This window comes from Natrix helvetica, assembly GCF_964273705.1.
Source record: "Natrix helvetica genome assembly, chromosome: 3".
Classification (NCBI taxonomy): Eukaryota; Metazoa; Chordata; class Lepidosauria; order Squamata; family Natricidae; genus Natrix; species Natrix helvetica.
Genome location: NC_138549.1, coordinates 67406853 through 67427745, shown reverse-complemented (window position 1 = coordinate 67427745; position 20893 = coordinate 67406853). Strand labels below are relative to the sequence as shown.

Sequence of the window (20893 nt, the reverse complement as noted above, 5' to 3'; positions counted from 1 at the left end):
TACACAATTCCCTTTTTATGATCCTGGAAGTCAACAAGTGAATTACAATTCTAGACATCCTGGATTCCTTCTGGAGTGTCCAATCAGATTTTAATGAAGTGAACCCTGAACATGATTAGTAACCCAGCATTATAATGCTGGATAGGCATTTTTGGAATACGTGACATCTTGAAATACATAGATTGACCCCTCTCTATCATTCCCACACGTAGAACATGTCAGCATCCTATATGTGTTGTAAAATTAAATTATCTTGTTTTTTTGGACAGATCACCTCTGACAGCCAAAGCTGTTATGAATCAATTCTGCTCAATATATGAGAATGTGCCCAAATGATAAAAACAGAAAGGATAACACAAACAACATGTTCAACTAAGAATGAACACAAAAGGAGATTACTTAGAAAACTTGTATTAGTCTATCCAAATCCATTTGGGTGACCAACCCACAACACATTCTGCTTACTTATTGCAGTTACTAGGCAGCAGTTGTTCATGTGGAATAAGTAAATCAAGTTTCTAGTTTATTGTATGCTTATAACTTCGTGCGATGGAGAACTAGGGATGAGGTCTAGAGTCTCAGTAATCTGGTCTTTTTATTCTCCTTATAGAACACTAAATCATTTGGGACAAACGGACATGAAAAGACTCCAGACATAAAGGCCATATAGTTTGTACCACATAAGAACATAGTTTTTCTCTACCAGACCTAGTCCAGCCCTCAGTTTCTATGATGGAAAACTGAATGGGAAGGACATGAGTCAGGGAATGACATAGGGTGCTTTCTCCTATGACAGTCTTCATCATCTCCTGCTATTCAGAAGTATACTACTCTTTTGTGGGGGGAAATATGCTGACTTTGTAAACTGTTTAGAAATGGCTGTAAAGCACTATGAAATGGTATATAAGCCTAAGTGCTAGTGCTTTGCTGATGCTTTGGCTTTTATTAAGGATAGGCAACTAGTATCCTCCAGGTGTTTTAGATTTCAAATCCCATCAGATCCTGGGAGGGCAAGGCAAGGCACTGTTGAGGGCAAGGACTTGCTGAGATGAAATTGACCATTAATTCACATTCCAAAGTGAAGGAGCAGCATTCTCTTCACCATTTCTTAAGGGAAAATAATGTTTTTTACTTATTTTAATGATAATGACCAAAATATTCTTAGACCACACGGGTAATCATGTCCACATAATCCCCACAATTGGTCTGGTTACTTGAAAGAGCCATGGTGGCACAGTGGTTAGAATGCAGTACTGCAGGCTACTTCTGCTTACTGGCTGCTGGCTGCTGTTTGGCAGCTCGATTCTCACCAGGCTCAAGGTTGACTCATCCTTCCATCCTTCCGAGGTCGGTAAAACGAGGACCCAGATTGTTGGGGGCACTATGCTGACTCTGTAAACCACTTAGAGAAGGCTGTAAAAGCACTGTGAAGCAGTATATAAGTCTAAGTGTGATTGCTATAGAAAGCTCTAGTTTCTTCTGTATTTTTTTCTCTTATTGGAGAATGCCATCCTACACACTTGCATTTACAGAAAGACATGGGGAATGCAAGTTGTAAATGCCATATGAGCAAAGCTGCCTCCCTTCCAGTCCTACATTAGATAGGGATTGATATAATTAAATTGTACATATGATTTTAACAGTATCCTTTGAAAGTACATTGTTGTTTTAAATAAATCCATTCTAGCAGTTTCTCAGGACATTCTGTACCTTACACAATCTCAGCAACAGTTTCAATTTATGGTTTGAGACTGATACAAAAAGTAGCCTAATTAAATGAGTGTTTTTAAAGCTGGTGTAAGGTACTGGGATTTTTTGATAGGTACAGATGTATCTACTTTAATCACCTTGTTACCTCAAGTGCCAATTAATGCAAGCAGATTTAAGCTGTTGTAAACTGTTCTGACCCTTCAAACTAGAGTGGGAAAACAAATCTAAACAAATGCCAGCACTGATGTATTTCTTGCAAGATTTTATCCACATTCATTTACATGGAATTACCCCCCTCCCTCCCTCCCTCCCTCCCTCCCTCCCTCCCTCCCTCCTCTCTCTCTCTCTCTCTCTCTCTCTCTCTCTCTCTCTCTCTCTCTCTCTCTCTCCAGGCATAATAAGAACAAATAGCAGCACAGAACTAATTTAACATGGTATTCTTTCATTGAAAACCTGCTCTTATTTTATATTCTTCATTAAAATAAAAGTTATATCATGTGATTTATTTTCTTGCCTTATTATCTTTTTCAAACTTCAGTTACCATAGCAATTGGATGCAACTTGGCATTGCCATGACAACTGCTGCCTCAGTTTCAATTTACCATCTGACAGGGTGCCTCTCCTTTCCTCGTTTGCCTCAATTGTCAAAAAGAAAGACCCATCCCCAAAGAAAGCTTAAAATCAAATGAATGAAAGTTAAAATAACACAGCACTGTTAAAACAAAACAAAACAGAGCATTCTACACAGATAGAGTGATCTGGTCCCTCATTATCCTTGCTCTTTTCGCATAGATATCGCATCGTAAGATTTCTGCTAGGGTCAGTGAAGGAATGCTACTATATTCATATTATATTGTGATTGATATATATACTATGAGTTAATATTCATGGATAAAATCCAGTTCAATGTATTCTATTATAGGACCAAATCTAAAGAAGTCAGAAATTGCACAGGAGAACCACTGTAGTGCCAGGGTAGAATGCTAGCTTTGGACCTTTAATCAAATCCATACTCCGCCTCCAGGATTGTATATGTCTGGTTCAGCTATGAGCTCTTTAGCCTATAACCTTTTTCAACATTATCTTAGGGACTCAAGAGAATGGAATGAAGTAATCCCTCCCCAGCTGCAAATTCTAATTATTCTTTACAGGAGCCAATTAGATTGCTGGGGGATTTTTTACAGTGATGTAAAAAGGCAAATAATTACTTTCACTTATTATTTGCTATCAGCTAAAGATCAACACAAAATCAAGCATTAATTTATGCATATTATATATCACAGACTTGGAGCACAACAGCTCTGGAAGTCTTTCAGCACATTTAAATTAATTTAAGCTGCTCAAGAACATAGTCTGAACAGTCATTTTAAGTCTGAGTTAACATGTTTACCCTTAGGCTGTAGAAACATTGCAGATGTGAACCATACTGATAGTTATTTCCCATCAACAAGAATTACAGTCCTTTAACAAGTTACAGGGATCTCTTCTGAAATTCTCCAAATTTTACCAAAGAGCAATTCCTTTGATCCTTTCAAGAAAGTCATGCTAGGTAAAATCACGTTTCACAAGTAACTCTGCAAAGGTGAATATATGACATGCTGCATTACAGTATATTAGAATCTGGGATCTACAAAACATTGGTTTGCAAAGGCTTCCTATTACGTAAAACTATAATTTTTTATTCCACGTGGATAATACAGTATATCCCCATGCAGTTTAAGAGATATAAAACCTTCCTCATAACCCACTTCTACATTTTTATGTAAGCTATGTGACTTACATATTATTGAATTAATATGGCTAGGATTGCACACATCTTGAATTAGATGTGTCTTCATAATGTTTAGTCTTCCATTCATGAATTATTATTATTTTTGAGATTTTGCAGAATTCATTGGTGCAGCTTTTTAAATCTAGTTTGATGGGTGCTTGTATGAAACCCCTCCATGGTACTTTGGATCCTAAGAAGTTAAGGTACGTGTCCGTTTTAAAAAATTCAAAGTACAGGTAATCCTTGATCTACAAACACAATTGAGCCGAAAATTTCTGTTGCTAAGCGAGACATTTCTTAAGTGAATTTTGTCCCATGTTATGACTTCCTTGCCACAGTTGCTAAGTGAGTCACTGCAGTTGTAAAGTGAGTAACATGCCTGCTAAGTGAATCTGTCTTCCCCATTGACTTTGCTTGTCAGAAGGTCACACAAGGTGATCACATGACCCTGGGACACTGCAACCATCATAAATATGAGTCAGCTGCCAAAGTATCTGAATTTTGATCACATGACCATGGGGATGCTGCAAAGAATATTAGCAAGAAGATGGTCATAAGTCACTTTTTTCAGTGCCATTGTAACTTCAAATGGTCACTAAATGTACTGTTATAAGTGAGGACTATCTGTATTGCTTCTCAGTAAGCTAGAAAGGTTAGACAAGAGGAGTTTCTTTTTAAAAAAATAAACACAACAGTTTCATATATTGTCGTAGAAGGCTACTTCTTACACTCACTACTTCAAAGCAGTTAGATTGCAAAAGAGTCATTCTCCCTCATTAGAATTATAAATAAATACACGAAAAAGGGAGAAAAGAGAGGACAAAACTGTAAACAGTGAAGAGGGAATATAAATTACCTTCCTTTTCTCTGGCTAATTTTCCTCTGTCTCTCCCAAATTTCTAAGGGACATTATCTCCCTAAAATGAAACTATTTTTCAAACTCCTCGGGAAAAGCAACTTTGCTCCCCATGTATGCATTTACTATCCTCTTCATCTTTCCATTTCTCTATTTGTAAAGTAGAATTCTCAATTCCAAAAGGGCTGAACTGTCACTGGACTGCTCTTTCATGGTGAATGAACACTGCATGCCTATTAGGCAAATGTACAGGTGAAACTTGAAAAATTAGAATATCGTGCAAAAAGTTCATTTATTTCAGTAATGCAACTTAAAAGGTGAAACTAATATATGAGATAAGACTCATTACATGAAAAGCAAGATAGTTCAAGCTGTGATTTGTCATAATTGTGATGACTATGGCGTACAGCTCATGAAAACCCCAAATCTACCATCTCAGAAAATTAGAATATTACATGCAATCAATAAAACAAGGATTGTACATAGTAATTGCTGCAAAAGAGGCCCAAACCAAGTACTGAGTACATATGCATGCTTATATTTTTTAGAGGTTGATATTGTTCTATGTACAATCCTTGTTTTATTGATTGCATGTAATATTCTAATTTTCTGAGATGGCAGATTTGGGGTTTTCATGAGCTGTACACCATAGTCATCACAATTATGACAAATCACAGCTTGAACTATCTTGCTTTGCATGTAATGAGTCTTATCTCATATATTAGTTTCACCTTTTAAGTTGCATTACTGAAATAAATGAACTTTTGCACAATATACTAATTTTTCGAGTTTCACCCGTATATGGAGGGAAACCCTACCAAACTCAATGGGACATATCTGCAAGTAGATATATAAAGGCTATGCTGATGAATATGATTCAAAAGCACCTTCTAAATCTGCATGCTATTTGAGACCACCAACACATTATATTTGATTGCTATTTTAATTTATTCATTTTGCTTTTGATAATTAGGATTTAATACATTATAAATTAAGTGGTGAAGTTTTGACCTAAAGTTGTGAAGATAATAACAAGTCACTATAATTAATATTGAGTGCAATTCTTTCAAATTCAAATCTAAGTTCATCCAAGAAATCCTTCATCTTTACACAATGTGATATTCTGTCAGCCTTCCATTTAAAACATAAATCCAGAAGAAACTAATTGGCTCTCTTCAAAAATTTTCTCTTGTCAAAGTTGCTATCAAATATTTGCCATATCTTTACTTCTGAATATTTTTCTTTCCATTATATTCAGTGAGTTATATTTGATGGTATCTGATAATAACACTGTCATTTTACAGGGTATTTAAAAGCATTTAATAGTTAATTGGTGACAGAATGTATTATCAACAGCATTTCATAAAAATATGGAGCAGTGTTTATACAGGGCTTAAAACCTGAAAACTAAAAGATTTCATATTTGATGCCTGCCAAAAGATGGCGGCTTTCACGCAATAACCTTATGGTTACAGTATCAGGAGTAGGCTACACCGAATTCAGTGTTTTTTCCTCAAATAATTGATTTCCATCTAAAACATTCTAATTATTAACTTTGAGGAAAATTTGAGACACTGCCTGAAAAAAATAGTAAAATGTATACTAAAATGCTTATGAGACAATAAACAAGTGTCCTCTCACAGTTGCTGGGAGGAACAATGGTTTAAGGCAGAGGTGTCAAACTCACGAGGCATCACATGATGTATCGGGATTCCCCCCCCCCCAATTCATTAAACTGGGTGTGGGTGTGGCCAGCATGTGTGTGGCCAGCATCTGGCCCACAGGCTACAAGTTTGACAGCCTTAGTTTAAGGGGTCATTAGAGCAGTGATGGCAAACCCTTCAGCCTTAGCGTGTCAAATTTTTGGAAAATGCCTTAGTTGACACTACTGGGGTGTCCAGCCCTGCCCTCCTGCCCCTGAACAAATGTGAAATAATTCTTTCCATATTCAGTTACCATTATAAAATGCAGTCCAATGATGCATGTGATCTTCAGGATCTGCCACATACCACTGACCATCAGGGGGTGTTCTGTTTCTGTTGACAAGTCTCCCTACACTCTACCTGAGCAACTCTGAGTTGGACAAGGCATTAGTTCTTGAACTGGTTACATGATTTTTTGGGACCACACTAGAACCTCCGTAGCGAGTGGGTCTCCTCCAGTACTCCAGAGGGGACGTCGGAGGCGAGTCTTGAGGGACCATTCTGGGAGGAGTTTGACTCTGTTGCTGCCGATGATATGGACAGGTTGCGTGGGCGACTGCGAGCCACTACATGTTTACTGGACCCGTGTCCCTCCTTGCTTATACTGGCATCCTGGGAGGTTACACGAGGCTGGCTCCAGGAGTTAGTCAACGCTTCTTTGAGAGAGGGGTCCTTGCCGGCCGCCTTGAAAGAGGTGGTGGTGAGGCCCCTACTCAAGAAGCCTTCCCTGGATCCAGCTATGTTAACCAACTATCGTCCTGTCTCCAACCTTTGCTTTTTGGCAAAGGTTGTAGAGAGTGTGGTGGCACAACAGTTCCCACGCCACTTGGAGGAAATTGATTATCTAGACCCGCGCCAGTCCGGTTTCCGGCCCGGTCACAGCACGGAGATGGCCTTGGTCACGTTGGTGGATGATCTCTGGAGGGCCAGGGATGGGGGTTGCTCCTCCATCCTGGTCCTATTAGATCTCTCAGCTGCTTTCGATACCATCGACCATGGTATCCTACTGCGTCGTCTGGAGGGATTGGGGGTGAGGGGCACCATTTTGCAGTGGTTCTCCTCCTACCTCTCCGGCCGGACGCAATGAGTGCTGGCAGGGGAGCAGAGGTCGACCCTGAGGCCACTCACTTGTGGGGTGCCACAGGGGTCGGTCCTCTTGCCTCTCCTGTTCAACACGTATATGAAGCCGCTGGGTGAGATCATTCGTGGTTTTGGGGTTGAGTACCATCTGTACGCTGATGATACTCAGCTGTACATCTCCACCCCGAACCACCCCAACGAGGCTGTCGAAGTGATGTCGCAGTGCCTGGAGGCCGTACGGGTCTGGATGGGAAGTAACAAACTCAGGCTCAACCCCTCCAAGACGGAGGTGGAATGCCCCTGTGGTTACCGGCGCCCCGGTTCAAACAGTGGGTTCCATCACTGGCCATTGGGGGTGAACAACTGGCCCCCGTGGAATGGGCACGCAATTTGGGCATCCTCCTGGATGCCCGGCTGTCGATGGATGACCATGTGACAGCCGTGGCAAGGGGGGCATTCCACCAGGTTCGCCTGGTGCGCCAATTGCGTCCCCTATTGGACCGGGACGCCCTTCACACAGTCACCCATGCGCTTTGACGTCCCGTCTGGACTATTGCAATGCTCTCTACATGGGGCTCCCCTTGAGATGCACCCGAAGGCTGCAGCTGGTCCAGAATGCGGCCGCGCGAGCAATCATGGGAAGTCCTAGGTACTCCCATATAACACCTCTCCTGCGCGGGCTGCACTAGCTACCTGTGGCTTTTCGGGTGCGTTTCAAGGTGTTGACTATCATCTTTAAAGCGCTCCATGGCACAGGACCTAGCTATCTGCATTCTACCCCACACATCCCTGCGACCAATTCGCTCTCACAGAGAGGGACTCCTCCAGGTGCCGTCCACTAGGCAATGCCAGCGGGCGGCGCCCAGGAGTAGGGCCTTCTCTGTGATGGGCCCGACCCTCTGGAATGACCTCCCCCCTGACATCAGAACAACTACCGATCCCCGCTCCTTCCGCAAGAAACTTAAGACCCACCTGTTCCAATTAGCAGGCCTGGCCTAACCGCAGTTTTAATCTTCAATCCTTCTGGCCGGTATTTTAAATTTTGGGGGGTAGACCTTTTAAGCTGCTTTTAATTTTTATTATTATTGTACAGGCTTTATATTTAATCTGTTTTTAAGGGGTATCTAATATTTTCTACTGTGTATATGGTTTTTTAGCTGCTGTCTGTACACAGCTCCGAGTCCCTTCGGGGAGAGGGGGCGGTCTATAAATTCAATAAAATAAATAAATAAATAAATAAACCTCTGGAGGGTTTGCAGCAGTGCAAGAGCGCACCTATTCTCATGCAGCCTCCACAATCTCCAAAAATCATGCCTGAATGTTTTAGACTAAAGTTGCTGTCAGCTGGCAACACTAGCATGTCACGCAAAACGGCATGGTGTATCACCTTTCATACATGTGCCATAGGTTTACCCTCACTGCACTAGTGACAAGGGAAGCTTTTATTACTATGACACAAACTCAACAGGAAATCAAACACTACTGCTTTTAGGCATTTTGCTACCAAATCCGCTAGTAAGAGAATCTTGAATGATTCCAAGATCTGCAGAAAAGAGTTCAGAAGCAGTGGGTTGCCAGTCATATGTTAATGTTATGTAAAACATGACTTTCAAAGGAAATACAAGAACTATACGTGATGTATTTATTTTAATGTAAAGGAAGAACAATTTGAGATATTCCGTTCAATCACTTTGTGGGAAATTATAGTGCTTAATCTAATGATGGAACAAAATTAGGCTACCTTATATTTTTTTATAGCATTTTATATACTTCCCAATGACACAGAATTCTGCCCCAGAATAATCTCCATGCATGATCTGATATAGAAAAGATTTATTCTTAATTGCTTTGTTATACTATTCATCCTCGGGCTAAATTCCATATTATGCTAAGTCATAGCATGTTGTACAAACCATAATGGCCTGACTCACACATAACATATGCTCACCTCACCCATATGCTAAACATAAAGCATATGAACAGTAACTATATTCAAAACTTCTAAGCCTAACTAACAAATCACATTCATTAGTACTAGTCTTAAACTGCACGTTACCATGAATGGCAAGTCCATTTGTAATTCCTGGTAAGGAATCCTATATCTTCTTTGGGGCTCAAGGCACAAATTCCATTGATTATTTTCTTCTAATTGCAGCCACAAAAATGCACACTCAACTTGAAATAAGGAACTTTTCTTGAGTGGATCACTTTTAAAAAATATATATAACAAGGACGTTATTATGGACCTAGAATTACTGATGCCTAGCTGTGAATGGATATGTGTGTGTTTTTGATGACTTTAGGAAATTCTATGCTGTAAAGTAATTGCTCCCACCCACCCCCCAAAGAATTGGGAGATTTCACAAATCTGAATTCTGCACACAAAGATACAGGGTGGTAGAATCAATAAAACCAATTGGGCAGACTCGTTACTACTATATAATTATTCAGTTAGGTAGACTTTTAACATTTCTGTAGAAGAAGCTTACAGTTTCATCTGTAACAAATTTGCAGGATTTGTCCTTCTCCCAGTCTAAACCACATGGTCCTGGCAAAAACCTGCACTGTTGATGCATAATTCACTAAAGCATCCAGTGCGTTCTGCGTAGCCTTTAGAAGGTCAGCACGTTTGTTCTAGGTCTGTTATTGTGCTCAGATATGATTAATAGAAACTAAATTAAGTAGATAATGATGGTTTGCACTTCCCATCTTATATCCTAACCCAATTGTAACTTTGCAAGCAACTATGTAAATAAAGTCAAAACAGGAGGCCTGGCCACTGACAGCTGCTTGCTGATAGAAAACTGAGAAGACAAGAGGTTGAAAGTCTCTAACTTTTATCAGATTTTTACTCACTCTGGCTACAAAAGATCTTTTTTTTTCAGATGACAATGATGCTTAACAGCAAAAGCAGAAATAATGTAGTTCCATCTATTAACAGCAAAGCACGGTTCCTTGTGTGCCACTAAATCTGGCTTTTTGACCCAAAATGCCCAGATAAACTTGCTTGCTCCCCAGGGAACTATTGTCTCATATTTCCATCCTATATCACACTCTATTTACGTTAGAAACAAAACAGCACAGGGTGCTAGTATAATTACACATTTACCAAGAAAATATACAAGACTGAATCACCACCTCCTAGATATTTTTAGCCTTATTACCTAGGTAAATGGATTTAGATAAAGCAACTCCATTTCTTCCCCAGACTGCAATCTTCAGTCACTTTTCTTCCAATTCATCAATGTTAAGAAATTTTGGCACAAGTGGCAAAATTTAGAGGTAAAGCTTTTCCTAAGCCAGAAGGGTAACATTTATTTGGAAGACAGCTTTTTGGGGAGCATGTTAATACCTACTTTTCAAAAGGTGGTGAAACTTTTCCTCTTTGGGTGAAGGATTTGAGGATTTTAAGGGATCAATGGAAGCCTTAAGGTCCTACAACATGTAAGCATCGATCATATACAATCATGCATCATTAAACTTCCACTTTGGTGGATCAGAAGGGATGCTGATGAGCAGCCTTCAAACTTCTGGCCATACTTTTTGTACTCTTAATATCTCATCAAACTCCAAATTATTTGTTAAATATTAGAATACCTCCCTATGAGGTATTTATGTACATTCCAGAATATAACTGTCAGGTGTGCCTCCCTCAATAACCAAGGAAGAAAACTCCTAACTCCATTGTTCGTGGAATTAAAATACTTTTACTGGTTATGAAAAAATAGCAGCGAACATAAAGAAAGATCTGAGCCAGAAAGAGCCAGAATATAACATTGCCAGGAATGAAGCATCCTTCTAGCTTCTCCCTGACATCCAGTGATCTAACTACTGAATTATTTTGCATGCTGGGGAACAGTATCTTGTCATATCAGTGGAAAGAATAATATAGTCAATTTGATTCTGCTGATTGCGGAAACTGGTCTTTCTAAAACCAATGCAATTGCCTAAAAAGGAGGGACTCAAGAGATGGTTGAGACACCAACATACAAGTTGTCAAGAGGTGGTTAAAATATACTAAAGCTGATTCTTTCACTGTACAATTAAAAAAGAGAAAATAAGTAGGCATTGCTGCATTATCTGATAATAATATGTAATTACAATGCTCTTTCATTAGAAGGTTGGTAAAGTTAGCTGTATCCTAAGTCATCCCAGTTGAACTGACAGATAGGCAGACTTTCCCAACAGGATCCTATGGCACTGGAATTCTAAACATAGGTTAATGTCAGAATTTGCAAGATTTATATTAATCTATGCCTACGAACTGTGATCCATGTTCAGCTTAGCACTTAGCACTTAGACATATATACTGCTTCACAGTACTTTCAAGCCCTCTCTAAGCAGTTTACGGAATCAGCATATTTTCCCCAACAATCTGGGTCCTCATTTTACCCACCTCAGAAGGATGGAAGGCTGAATCAACCTTGAGCCAGTCACGATCAAACTCCTGACAGTGGAATGCAGAGTTAGCCTGCAATACTACATTCTAATCACTGCGCCACCACAGCTACTGGAAAGAGGGGAGGGGGGAAGGTAGCATACTTTTTCTTAAGCTCCAACTCCAGTTCCTCCTATAATAATTCAAATATAATTCATTTTGGGGCTAAACCAGATCTTTACCTGTCAACTACTAATTTGGCTTCTTACTTCATTTGATCCAAATCTGTCTGTTTTTTCACATTTCTTTGCAACTTCCTTCCATGGATGCCTCAATGCGTGGCTTTCCCAGCTATTTGCCCTAGGCCCTAGGCTGTTCAAAATAGAAATTATTTATAACAAAATCATTCCAACTCTATTACACCTCAAGATTCCCAAGCTGGGATGTATGATTTTTAGCTGGCAGGATAGGTGATATTTGTGTTTCCTGAAAGGGCTCACTGGTCTATCTTGTTCCCATCATTCACTAGTCTCAGGTCAGGCTTCTTTTTAAGGGCCGAGAAACAAAATTTGCAAATTTTGAAGTTTTACTTTAAAAACAAAATGTAGACATTTCTTTAAAAGGTAACCATCACTTTACTGGTTCATTTTAAAATGCACATTGAAATTTCTTAAAATTCAGAAAATTAGTACAGCAAATGTACATTTATCTAGGCCTGTAATTCCTGTATGTAGGGTCCATGTGGCTTATAGAATACCGAACTCAGGGCTAAAACTTACAGTTGCATTCCAAGTCTTCCATACCTCTCATAAGCCATCCTTCAGGGTGACTGATGACGTTTCTGTCCTGTATCCCACTGGGATTCCCAATTGATAGTGGTCCAGATAATCTATGTCTTCCATGATTCTCTATAGATGTTGGCCATCCAACTTCTCAATATTTTTTTCTTTAAAAATGAAGTGACTGGATAGTAATGATCTAATCTGGCTAGGTAAAGGGATGGCTTCTTGATGAGGAGACTGTTTCAAGTCAAATGTATTGCCACCTTCTGTTACCTCCCTGACAACTTTCATTAGGTAGGTAGAACACAAATCTAGCCTGCACATGGCTGGACTAACCCCACTAAGTATCCTGTCTACTTTTCAGGATTCATAAGATCAAATTGATCCCAGATCACCATGGCAGGCAAATCTCTCATCATCATGGCAGAATCTGCCTTCTTTTGCACATGGTAGATATTACATGTTTTGTACTGATTGGATTGGAATGCAGAATCTATCCGCAAACTTTCAGCAGTACCTTCTAGTAACAAATGAATATTAATATTGCTTAACCTGGATGAAGTACTCTGTCCCATTGTGGGCATGCTGGAAGACAAGAAGGAAAGGAACAAATAAGATTGTTTGAGCAGAATGCTTCAAGATAGATAGAGAATAATGGGACAGATTAGTCCCAAAGCTTTTTAGGAAAGACTGTATTTGCCATTTAACCCAATAAAGATTATACCTGCAGGAACTAAACATTTCAGGTTTAAAAAATCAATAGCTATACTATCAGAATTTTAAGAATTAGTTTTCATGGGTGGCATCCACCAAATTTTCCCCAAATACAACAATTATTATTATTTGGATTATTGTTATCTAAGAAAAAGACAGAATTGTTTTAAAAACAACTTGGTCAAGCTCCCCTCTCTGTATAATTAGTGTCTGTAGGACAAGAGCAAACCCAGGTACAAATGATAATGCAATGACATGTTTTCTAGTATCTTCCACACAATAGAAATGCATGCATAATTATGTAGCAAAGCAGATATAATCATGTGATTATGTGATGTTAATGCTGCTGAGTGATCTCAAAACCAAGTTCCAAAACATCTGGTCCAAGCTCTGACACTAGCCTGAGAACCTATCCTTAGTTGGCAAGCTTTAATATGAGGCCATACTTAATGATTAAAATTCATTAAGTTACTTACTTAAAATATCGTATTTTGGAACCTGAATTCTGACTGCTTACTGCCTCTGAAATGTCCTTTCTTAACCAACTTGAACCAAATTATTGATCTCATTGATCCTTAACTGCACCTTTTGAGATTTTACCCATGTGTACTTTGCTCTAGTCTGTATTGGCCGTTAATCTCTTGCCCTGAAAACAAAGACCTATATTGATACTTGTAGACCAGACAGGAAACACAAACAGATGAGTTAATTCTATTGCATTGTTTTTGTTTATTTATTAAAATCAAATTTATTTGTTAAATTGATGTGCCACCCATCTCACTCTTGAAGCAACTCTGGCTAGCTAAACCTTAACATCATAAGGCTACATTAACAGAATCTCGGAAACCTGAAATCTTTCACTCTCTATGTACAAATCTCCCACTGTCTCCTTTACAGTCTCAGAAGCTAGAGAGGGTCCCTTCTGAGCCCCTTTTTCTGCCCAATATGCAGTTTCAGGCTATGCCCTCTCTTATCTGACTATTCCCTAGGCAGAATCTCTTGGCCCATTTCTCAAGGTCTTTCTTACTTACCATGACAATCCTAGAACTTGATTACTTCAAGGGAAGCTTTTGCTATAGCCCCTAGCTTAGTAAATATTTAATACATTAATACAAGAATAATTTGAAGCTACTGTCTATTAAAAAGCTCTTTGAACATTTTCTGATTCATTAGCTACTAAAAAAGAGAGGTGGATACAGTTCACTGAAGTTAGATTATGAAACACAAATCCTTTTTAATTAAGACACAGGATGACATTTAAGTAGAGAATAAGGTTTTATATTGACAGAAGACCTAAGGAGGTCAGGGTCTCAGAGCTCCTTATGAATACTTATCGAATGACTAACTTGCTTAGTATTTTATTCAGATTTCATTCAGATTTTTACTCCTAAGATCTTTTTAATGCAGTGAGATGGCAGAATTTGCACCTTCCTACATACGTGGTATCCCTTTCTTTATGAATAGTAGACAAAACGTTGGCATCTCATGAGACAAAGAATTAATACTTCTTTAGTGTATCAAAACAGAAATCAAACCTCTTTAAGGAGACTAAAACATATGAAGAACGGTTGCAGGAACTGGGTATGTTTAGTTTAAGAGAAAGAAGGACTAGGGGAGACATGATAGCAGTGTTCCAATATCTCAGGGGTAGCCACAAAGAAGAGGGAGTCAAACTATTTTCCAAGGCACCTGAGGGTAGATCAAGAAGCAATGGGTGGAAACTAATCAAGGAAAGAAGCAACTTAGAACTGAGGAGAAATTTCCTGACAGTTAGAACAATTAATCAGTGGAACAGCTTGCCTCCAGAAGTTGTGAATGCCCCAACACTGGAAGTCTTTAAGAAGATATTGGATAGCCATCTGTCTGAAACGGTATAGGGTTTCCTGCCTAGACAGGGGGTTGGACTAGAAGACCTCCAAGGTCCCTTCCAACTCTACTATTGTATTGTATTGTATTAAGGCAGGGAGACAGCCAGTGAAATAAACATGACCAACAAAGACTATTTATGCTTGGTAACTAAAAGTGATCCAGATAAAGCATTCTTGCTAATGAAGAAGAACTGGGAACAATAAAAATAAGAGCTTCCAATGTACACCATAAGGTAAGAAGAATGCATTGCTATTAATAACACAGAAAAGTAACAAATCTCTTCAATAATGTACAAACTGAAGATGACTAATACTTTGGCAACTTCTTGGCAATGAGGCACATTAAGCTAATAAATAGTAGGCACCCAATAAGAGCTGCATGGGTGATTTTTTTGGCAAGTGAATATGAAATACATATCTCTGTGTATTTCATCAAGCAGAACATAGAATCAGGAATCACGATGCCATATTTCAAGCCTAAAAGAATATGAAATCTTTATCTAATACTAGGAACATGAGATGAGCTCATAGGTCTAAAGATGTATAGGAAATTTGGCATTCTAATTTTCATTTTTGAAACTTCAAGTTTAAAAACATTTCACGCTATTATTTCTAAACATCTAATGCATTTAAGACAATAGTGTAAAACATTTTCAGAATGATGATTTAAGAGCAAAAGCATAGTTTGCTGGATGATACCAAAGGAACTTCAGAATTCCCTATTAAGAGGTCCTTCATGAAACTCACAATTAAAGGTATTCTGTGACTCCAAACTTTGATACTTTGTTGCTTGTTATGATTCTAGGCCAAGATATTAAATAAATCAGAAAGGAAAAAAGTCATCAGTGTAACACTTTCCCCCATTTATGCAGTTTTTATGGTGAAAATCAATATTTTCATTTTAAAGAATCTATACTACTATACAGACCAAGTTCAGAGAATTTACTGGATATGCATATTGGTTTGTAAATAATAGCATACACAAGTGTTTATTCATCCAACTTTAAAAAGCTAAATTTAACCAATTTAAACAAGCTTGAATAACTTCTTTGCACTATTAAGCATAGTAGCCTCTATTCAATATGTTATGGCCCAGCAAACTAAACACCTAAACACTTTAATGATCTTTGCAACCTGCTAAATATTAAAACCAGTTGAACATTCTGCACTTCTGCAGGGAATACTCCTAAACTACTATTCCTCCCTTGGATTTTCCATATAGCCCACAATTTAAAAAGGGGCTAATATGTAAATCTTGTTCATTTCTCTGGAATTTCTACAGGATATGTAAATCCCAGAGGTTAATGCAAACCAGATTATAGGTAGGTAGGCTGTAGAGAATGCAAAGACATAAGGAGGAATTTGATATTTGAATTGTTCATTGTAATACAATATAATAAATCCTCATCTTAATGGAAAAATAGCCTTGAGATGGCTTTTAATAAATTCAAAATGGGATAGAAATTCTGTAATAATAAATAAAGTAAAGAGAACCTCTTTGTTAAGCTATTTCTTTTTTCCTTCTAGGAGTCTTGTGTTGCAATCTCCCCATTATTTCTGACAGTTTCCAAGATTCTGCTAGCTTGTATCAATCAAGACTTTGTGCTAGCAGGATTCCACATTCTTTTATTAAAGAATAATTGTAGAGCTCCATAGACAGACAGACAGACAGACAGACAGACAGACAGACAGACAGACAGACAGACAGACTTCTTATAGCCTTTCCAGAAAATGCTTGGTAGACAAATATATTGATGTCTGACCTTTAAAAAAAAGCTTTCTTCAAGGGAAATCCCAAGCCAACTTGTTTTATCTGTATTGCATATACGGAGTTTTTTTAAAAAAACAGGGAAAAGTTCTTCATGGTCTCTAGACTTATTTATGGTCCCAGGGTCAATTTTATGAAAACATATTATTCTATTACTTTTCAGCAATTTCAATTACTACATCTCTGTAAAACGGGCCTGGCTGATTGAATTGGTAGATTTGTCGAATAGGCAACAGTAGAAGTCTAGTCTTCTTAAATGTACAACAAGATCTAAAAGTAAAAATTCCTTTGAGTCCAGCTCTACTCTTAGTGACTACCTGGATACAACCATGTAGTTTTCTTGGCAACAATACACAGCAAAGGAGGCTTCATATTACATGCCAATTATGCAGTACAATGTTATTTATTTTTTGATGTCCCGGAAGAGGCATATCTGTCCATATATCCATCTTGCTCGCTTGGTTATATTCCAGCTAAAAATGTAAGTAAGTAATGAGAGATATGAAGATCTACTCTACACATACTTTTTAGAAACTATGAGGAAGAAAATGTCTCCCACAAAGTTCAAGCACATACAGCAGAAGGCATCTCTTGCCTGTTGTGTGTAAGTTTGTTGCAAGACCCTACTTATCACATTGTCTCGTTAAGAAAAATAGAACTATGTTTTGGATGTTGAAATACTATACAGTTCATTCTTATCCAAATCTCTGATATTTTTGAATGAGGCATTAGTTTCCTTGTCATGAAAAACTACCTGAGAAAAACAGGACAGGAAAATCACTTTGACAGAACAAGTATAAGATATGTTAGCTGAAACAAATTGTCATCTGTCAACATCCTCAATTGGTCACGATTCTATTACTCTTTACAATCACATTTCCTCATAACCAAAAAAAGAACTCAAGATAGGACCAAGAAGATAAAGCGTAACTAACAGGACAGGACAGGAACAATCCTGAATAGTTTTCGCTGAATCCCACAAGTAAAGGAAAACATGCTAGAATTTGGCAGGCTGTGAAGAGGTAACAATTACCATTACTCCCAATATGATAGTCTTTTCATCTTAGCTGTGTGTCAAAACACAACTCTTTTATTTTCTTCTATGTATGAATGTCTGCCATTCATACAAGGGCAGAATAAAAATCCTGCAGCTGAAGGAGTTACTTGTGGTAGAGATATGATCTATTTTCCCCTTTGTACTTGGTAATCTATTCCCTACTCAGAGATGCTTCCACTACTAAGTAAATGCACCTGCATAAGCACAGAGGTCCTTACTACAACATAACAGAAGCCCCTATAATATTGGAGAGACACACAGATAGCTAAAAAGAATAGAACTCTCTAAGGGACTGTATCAAACCAGATGCATGGTCCTGGGTGGGGCTGCAAAGATAATACCAGAGAAGTCTGATGCAGTGTACTGTTCCATTGCAAAAATCACACCCCTTTGGTACAAATTTGGAATTCAATTTTACTATTTTCTACTTCTTTCTTCATAATAAACATATTCCAGATTATAATTCCAACTATATTCCATAGTTACCTTATGTGAAAATAGAAGATAGCTAGATAGCTAGATAGCTAGATAGCTAGATAGCTAGATAGCTAGATAGCTAGATAGCTAGATAGCTAGATAGCTAGATAGCTAGATAGCTAGATAGCTAGATAGCTAGATAGCTAGATGATAGATAGATAGATAGATAGATAGATAGATAGATAGATAGATAGATGATAGATGATAGATAGATAGATAGATAGATAGATAGATAGATAGATAGATAGATGATAGATTGATGGATGGATGGATGGATGGATGGATAGATGATAGATAGATAGATAGATAGATAGATAGATAGATAGATAGATAGATAGATAGATGATCTCATCCTGAATGTTTATACAAATAGTGGTCACTGTTTAAGAAAACTGCCTGATTGTGAGAGGCTGACCTTCAGGAGCTATCCATGGTACTGAATAGGGTGTTTATTAGAAATCCATTAAAGTCCTTGGTGCCTTCCTTAGTTCTGATTGTGATACCAGTTTTACTTGGCAATTTATTTGTTCAATTCATTATGGAGAAAAAAGAGGATACTTCTATCTATAATGAAAGCCTACTGATGGCATGGGTATGCTAAACAAATACAGTAAAAGGACCTGTTTGCCAGAATTACTAGAACTTGGAACTAGCAATATGAAAGCCTGGCAAGGAAGAATAGTGGGTGTGGGTGGGCTTGAAGTAGTTAAGTTGTGTTATGCATCAGTGTCTCTTGCTTTAGATTCCCAAAGGATAGAGGAAGGAGGTTTTCATTAGTTGGCAAGTTACCTACATATAGCTAGGGTGATGTATGCAGCCATGCTTAGATTTTATTCCCAATTGCTCTAGAGTAGATTACAGGTCATGATCTTTGTTGCCCAGATTTCTGAGGATCAGGGCAATGATCTGGACACAGTGATTTGGGTGGAGTGTAAATGCTGATAGCATGGTCATTATCTTTATTATTTCCATTTAAAAGACATCTAAATTAAAATTAAGTTTATTTCTAGGAAGAAGATGCATGGCACATTGGCATCAGGATGAACGGTTTATATCATAAACAGTAAAGAAGTATATGGTTCAATTTTGCTTCTATAATATAGGATGAAAGAGATTGTTTACGAAAAGGGATCCATAATTTCCTGTCTCCACATTTTAAGTAATAAGGCAATTCATTAAACTGGATTGACTTCTCTGGACTTAATTAAGCTTTTTTCTTGCTGATGAAGAGTTCTATGCAAGTTAAAAGCTTGCCTACACTTGCATCGTGTTGAAATCAATTCAGTCAAAACTACTGCAGTGCTCATTTAGCATGCATTTGTTATATCTGTTTTACTAACTTAGGTAGTGAAGTCCAGAGAACAAGGCCCAGAAAACCTTTCCAAATAATATGAAAAAAAATCGAGATGATGAGAAACATGGCTTTGCAAAGAAGGAATTATTAAATATGAATTCAAGTTGTCCTTTGCTCAGTCATCACTTTCTCATCAAACTATGTCTTTAGATGTTGGAGAACTTTTAGTTTCTGGAGTTGGCCACATACTTGCACGCTCTTCTCAATTCTTTCACTCAACCATCTGGGCTGCAGCCCTTTTAAAGCCAAATCAACCTGTTCCTTGCATATCAACCCATGCAAAGAACTGAAGCAATGCGAAGAGAAATACAGGTTACAGCAGCAGGGGGTGGGGGGAAATGCAAACATTCTTAAATAAATCAAGGGAATGGAAAGGATGAGTGGGGGCATGCATGCACTTCATGTCCCTTTCCAAGCGATCCTGCTACAGAATGGAAGAGGAACTTGGCGCTTACCTTTGCCCATGTTTCAGCAAGTGGCATTCATAGTACAATGTATACTAAGCGCTGGGAAAAGGCATAAGGGGAAAGGATATGGCCAGTCGATGAGCTTCTTGGCATATTTCCTGACAATGTTATCTTCCCCAAAGATGAAGAGAGATCTGTTGACTGTGAAGCAATTCTGGCGGACAGGTATGGGATTGTACAATGCCATAGTCCTGGCCCGTTGAGCTTTAGTTTGCTTATATGCTCCTGGGGTTCCCCCTGAAGAAGCAGGGGCTCCCTGGCGGTTCCTGTTCTGTTCCATGGCTCCATCTCCAGATGCCAGCCTGCCAGCCATTGCCTCACCGAAGCGAGCCATCCTGGAAGGAAAAGAGAGAGGTGATCCAATCAAGGCCCCCTCCTTTCCACAAAGTAGCAAGCAGCAAGAAAGGTGTTGCGTGCGGGTGTGCTGGAGAGGGTGGTGTTCCCAAGATAGCACCCCCTTTTGTTTGCTTCCCAGTGATGCTTTCAGGGCCACGGGTTGAAGGACTCCTCCATTCCTCTGGAACCAACGGTTAATAGCCAGCCATGCAATCCTTTCAAGGCAAAACACAAAGCATTGGGTTTGTTTTTTCAAAAGAAAAAAAAAAGGGGGTGGGTGGGAAACAGTCTCCACCAAGAAATCAGCCAAATCAGCTACAAACAAAAAGCCATAGTAAATTTTTCAATGAAAAGGGTCAAATGCCTGCTAAGTGGAGGCTCTGTGTGTGTGTGTGTGTGTGTGTGTGTCTGTGTGTGTCTGTGTGTGTGTGTGTGTGTGTGTTTGCTGAGAGGAGAGCTCAGGTTCTGTCCCTTTTTACGTGGAGCTCGCTGCACTGAGGCTGAGCTTTAAATCAGACACGTCCTCCTCCTCCTTCTCCTCCTGGCTTTGTGTAGAGGAAAAAAAAATAGGG

At 38.7% G+C, this 20893-nt stretch overlaps 1 protein-coding gene across 1 annotated transcript in view; it reads right to left on the bottom strand.

Moving 5' to 3' along the window:
• Nucleotides 1-20893, bottom strand: part of CACNA1E (calcium voltage-gated channel subunit alpha1 E) — a 363346-nt gene that overhangs the window by 289935 nt on the left and 52518 nt on the right. The window contains exon 2 of the mRNA XM_081946599.1: nt 20054-20320. Within this exon, the coding sequence (XP_081802725.1) occupies nt 20054-20319 (266 nt within the window). The 5' untranslated portion in view covers nt 20320. The remainder of the gene's footprint in view (nt 1-20053; nt 20321-20893) is intronic.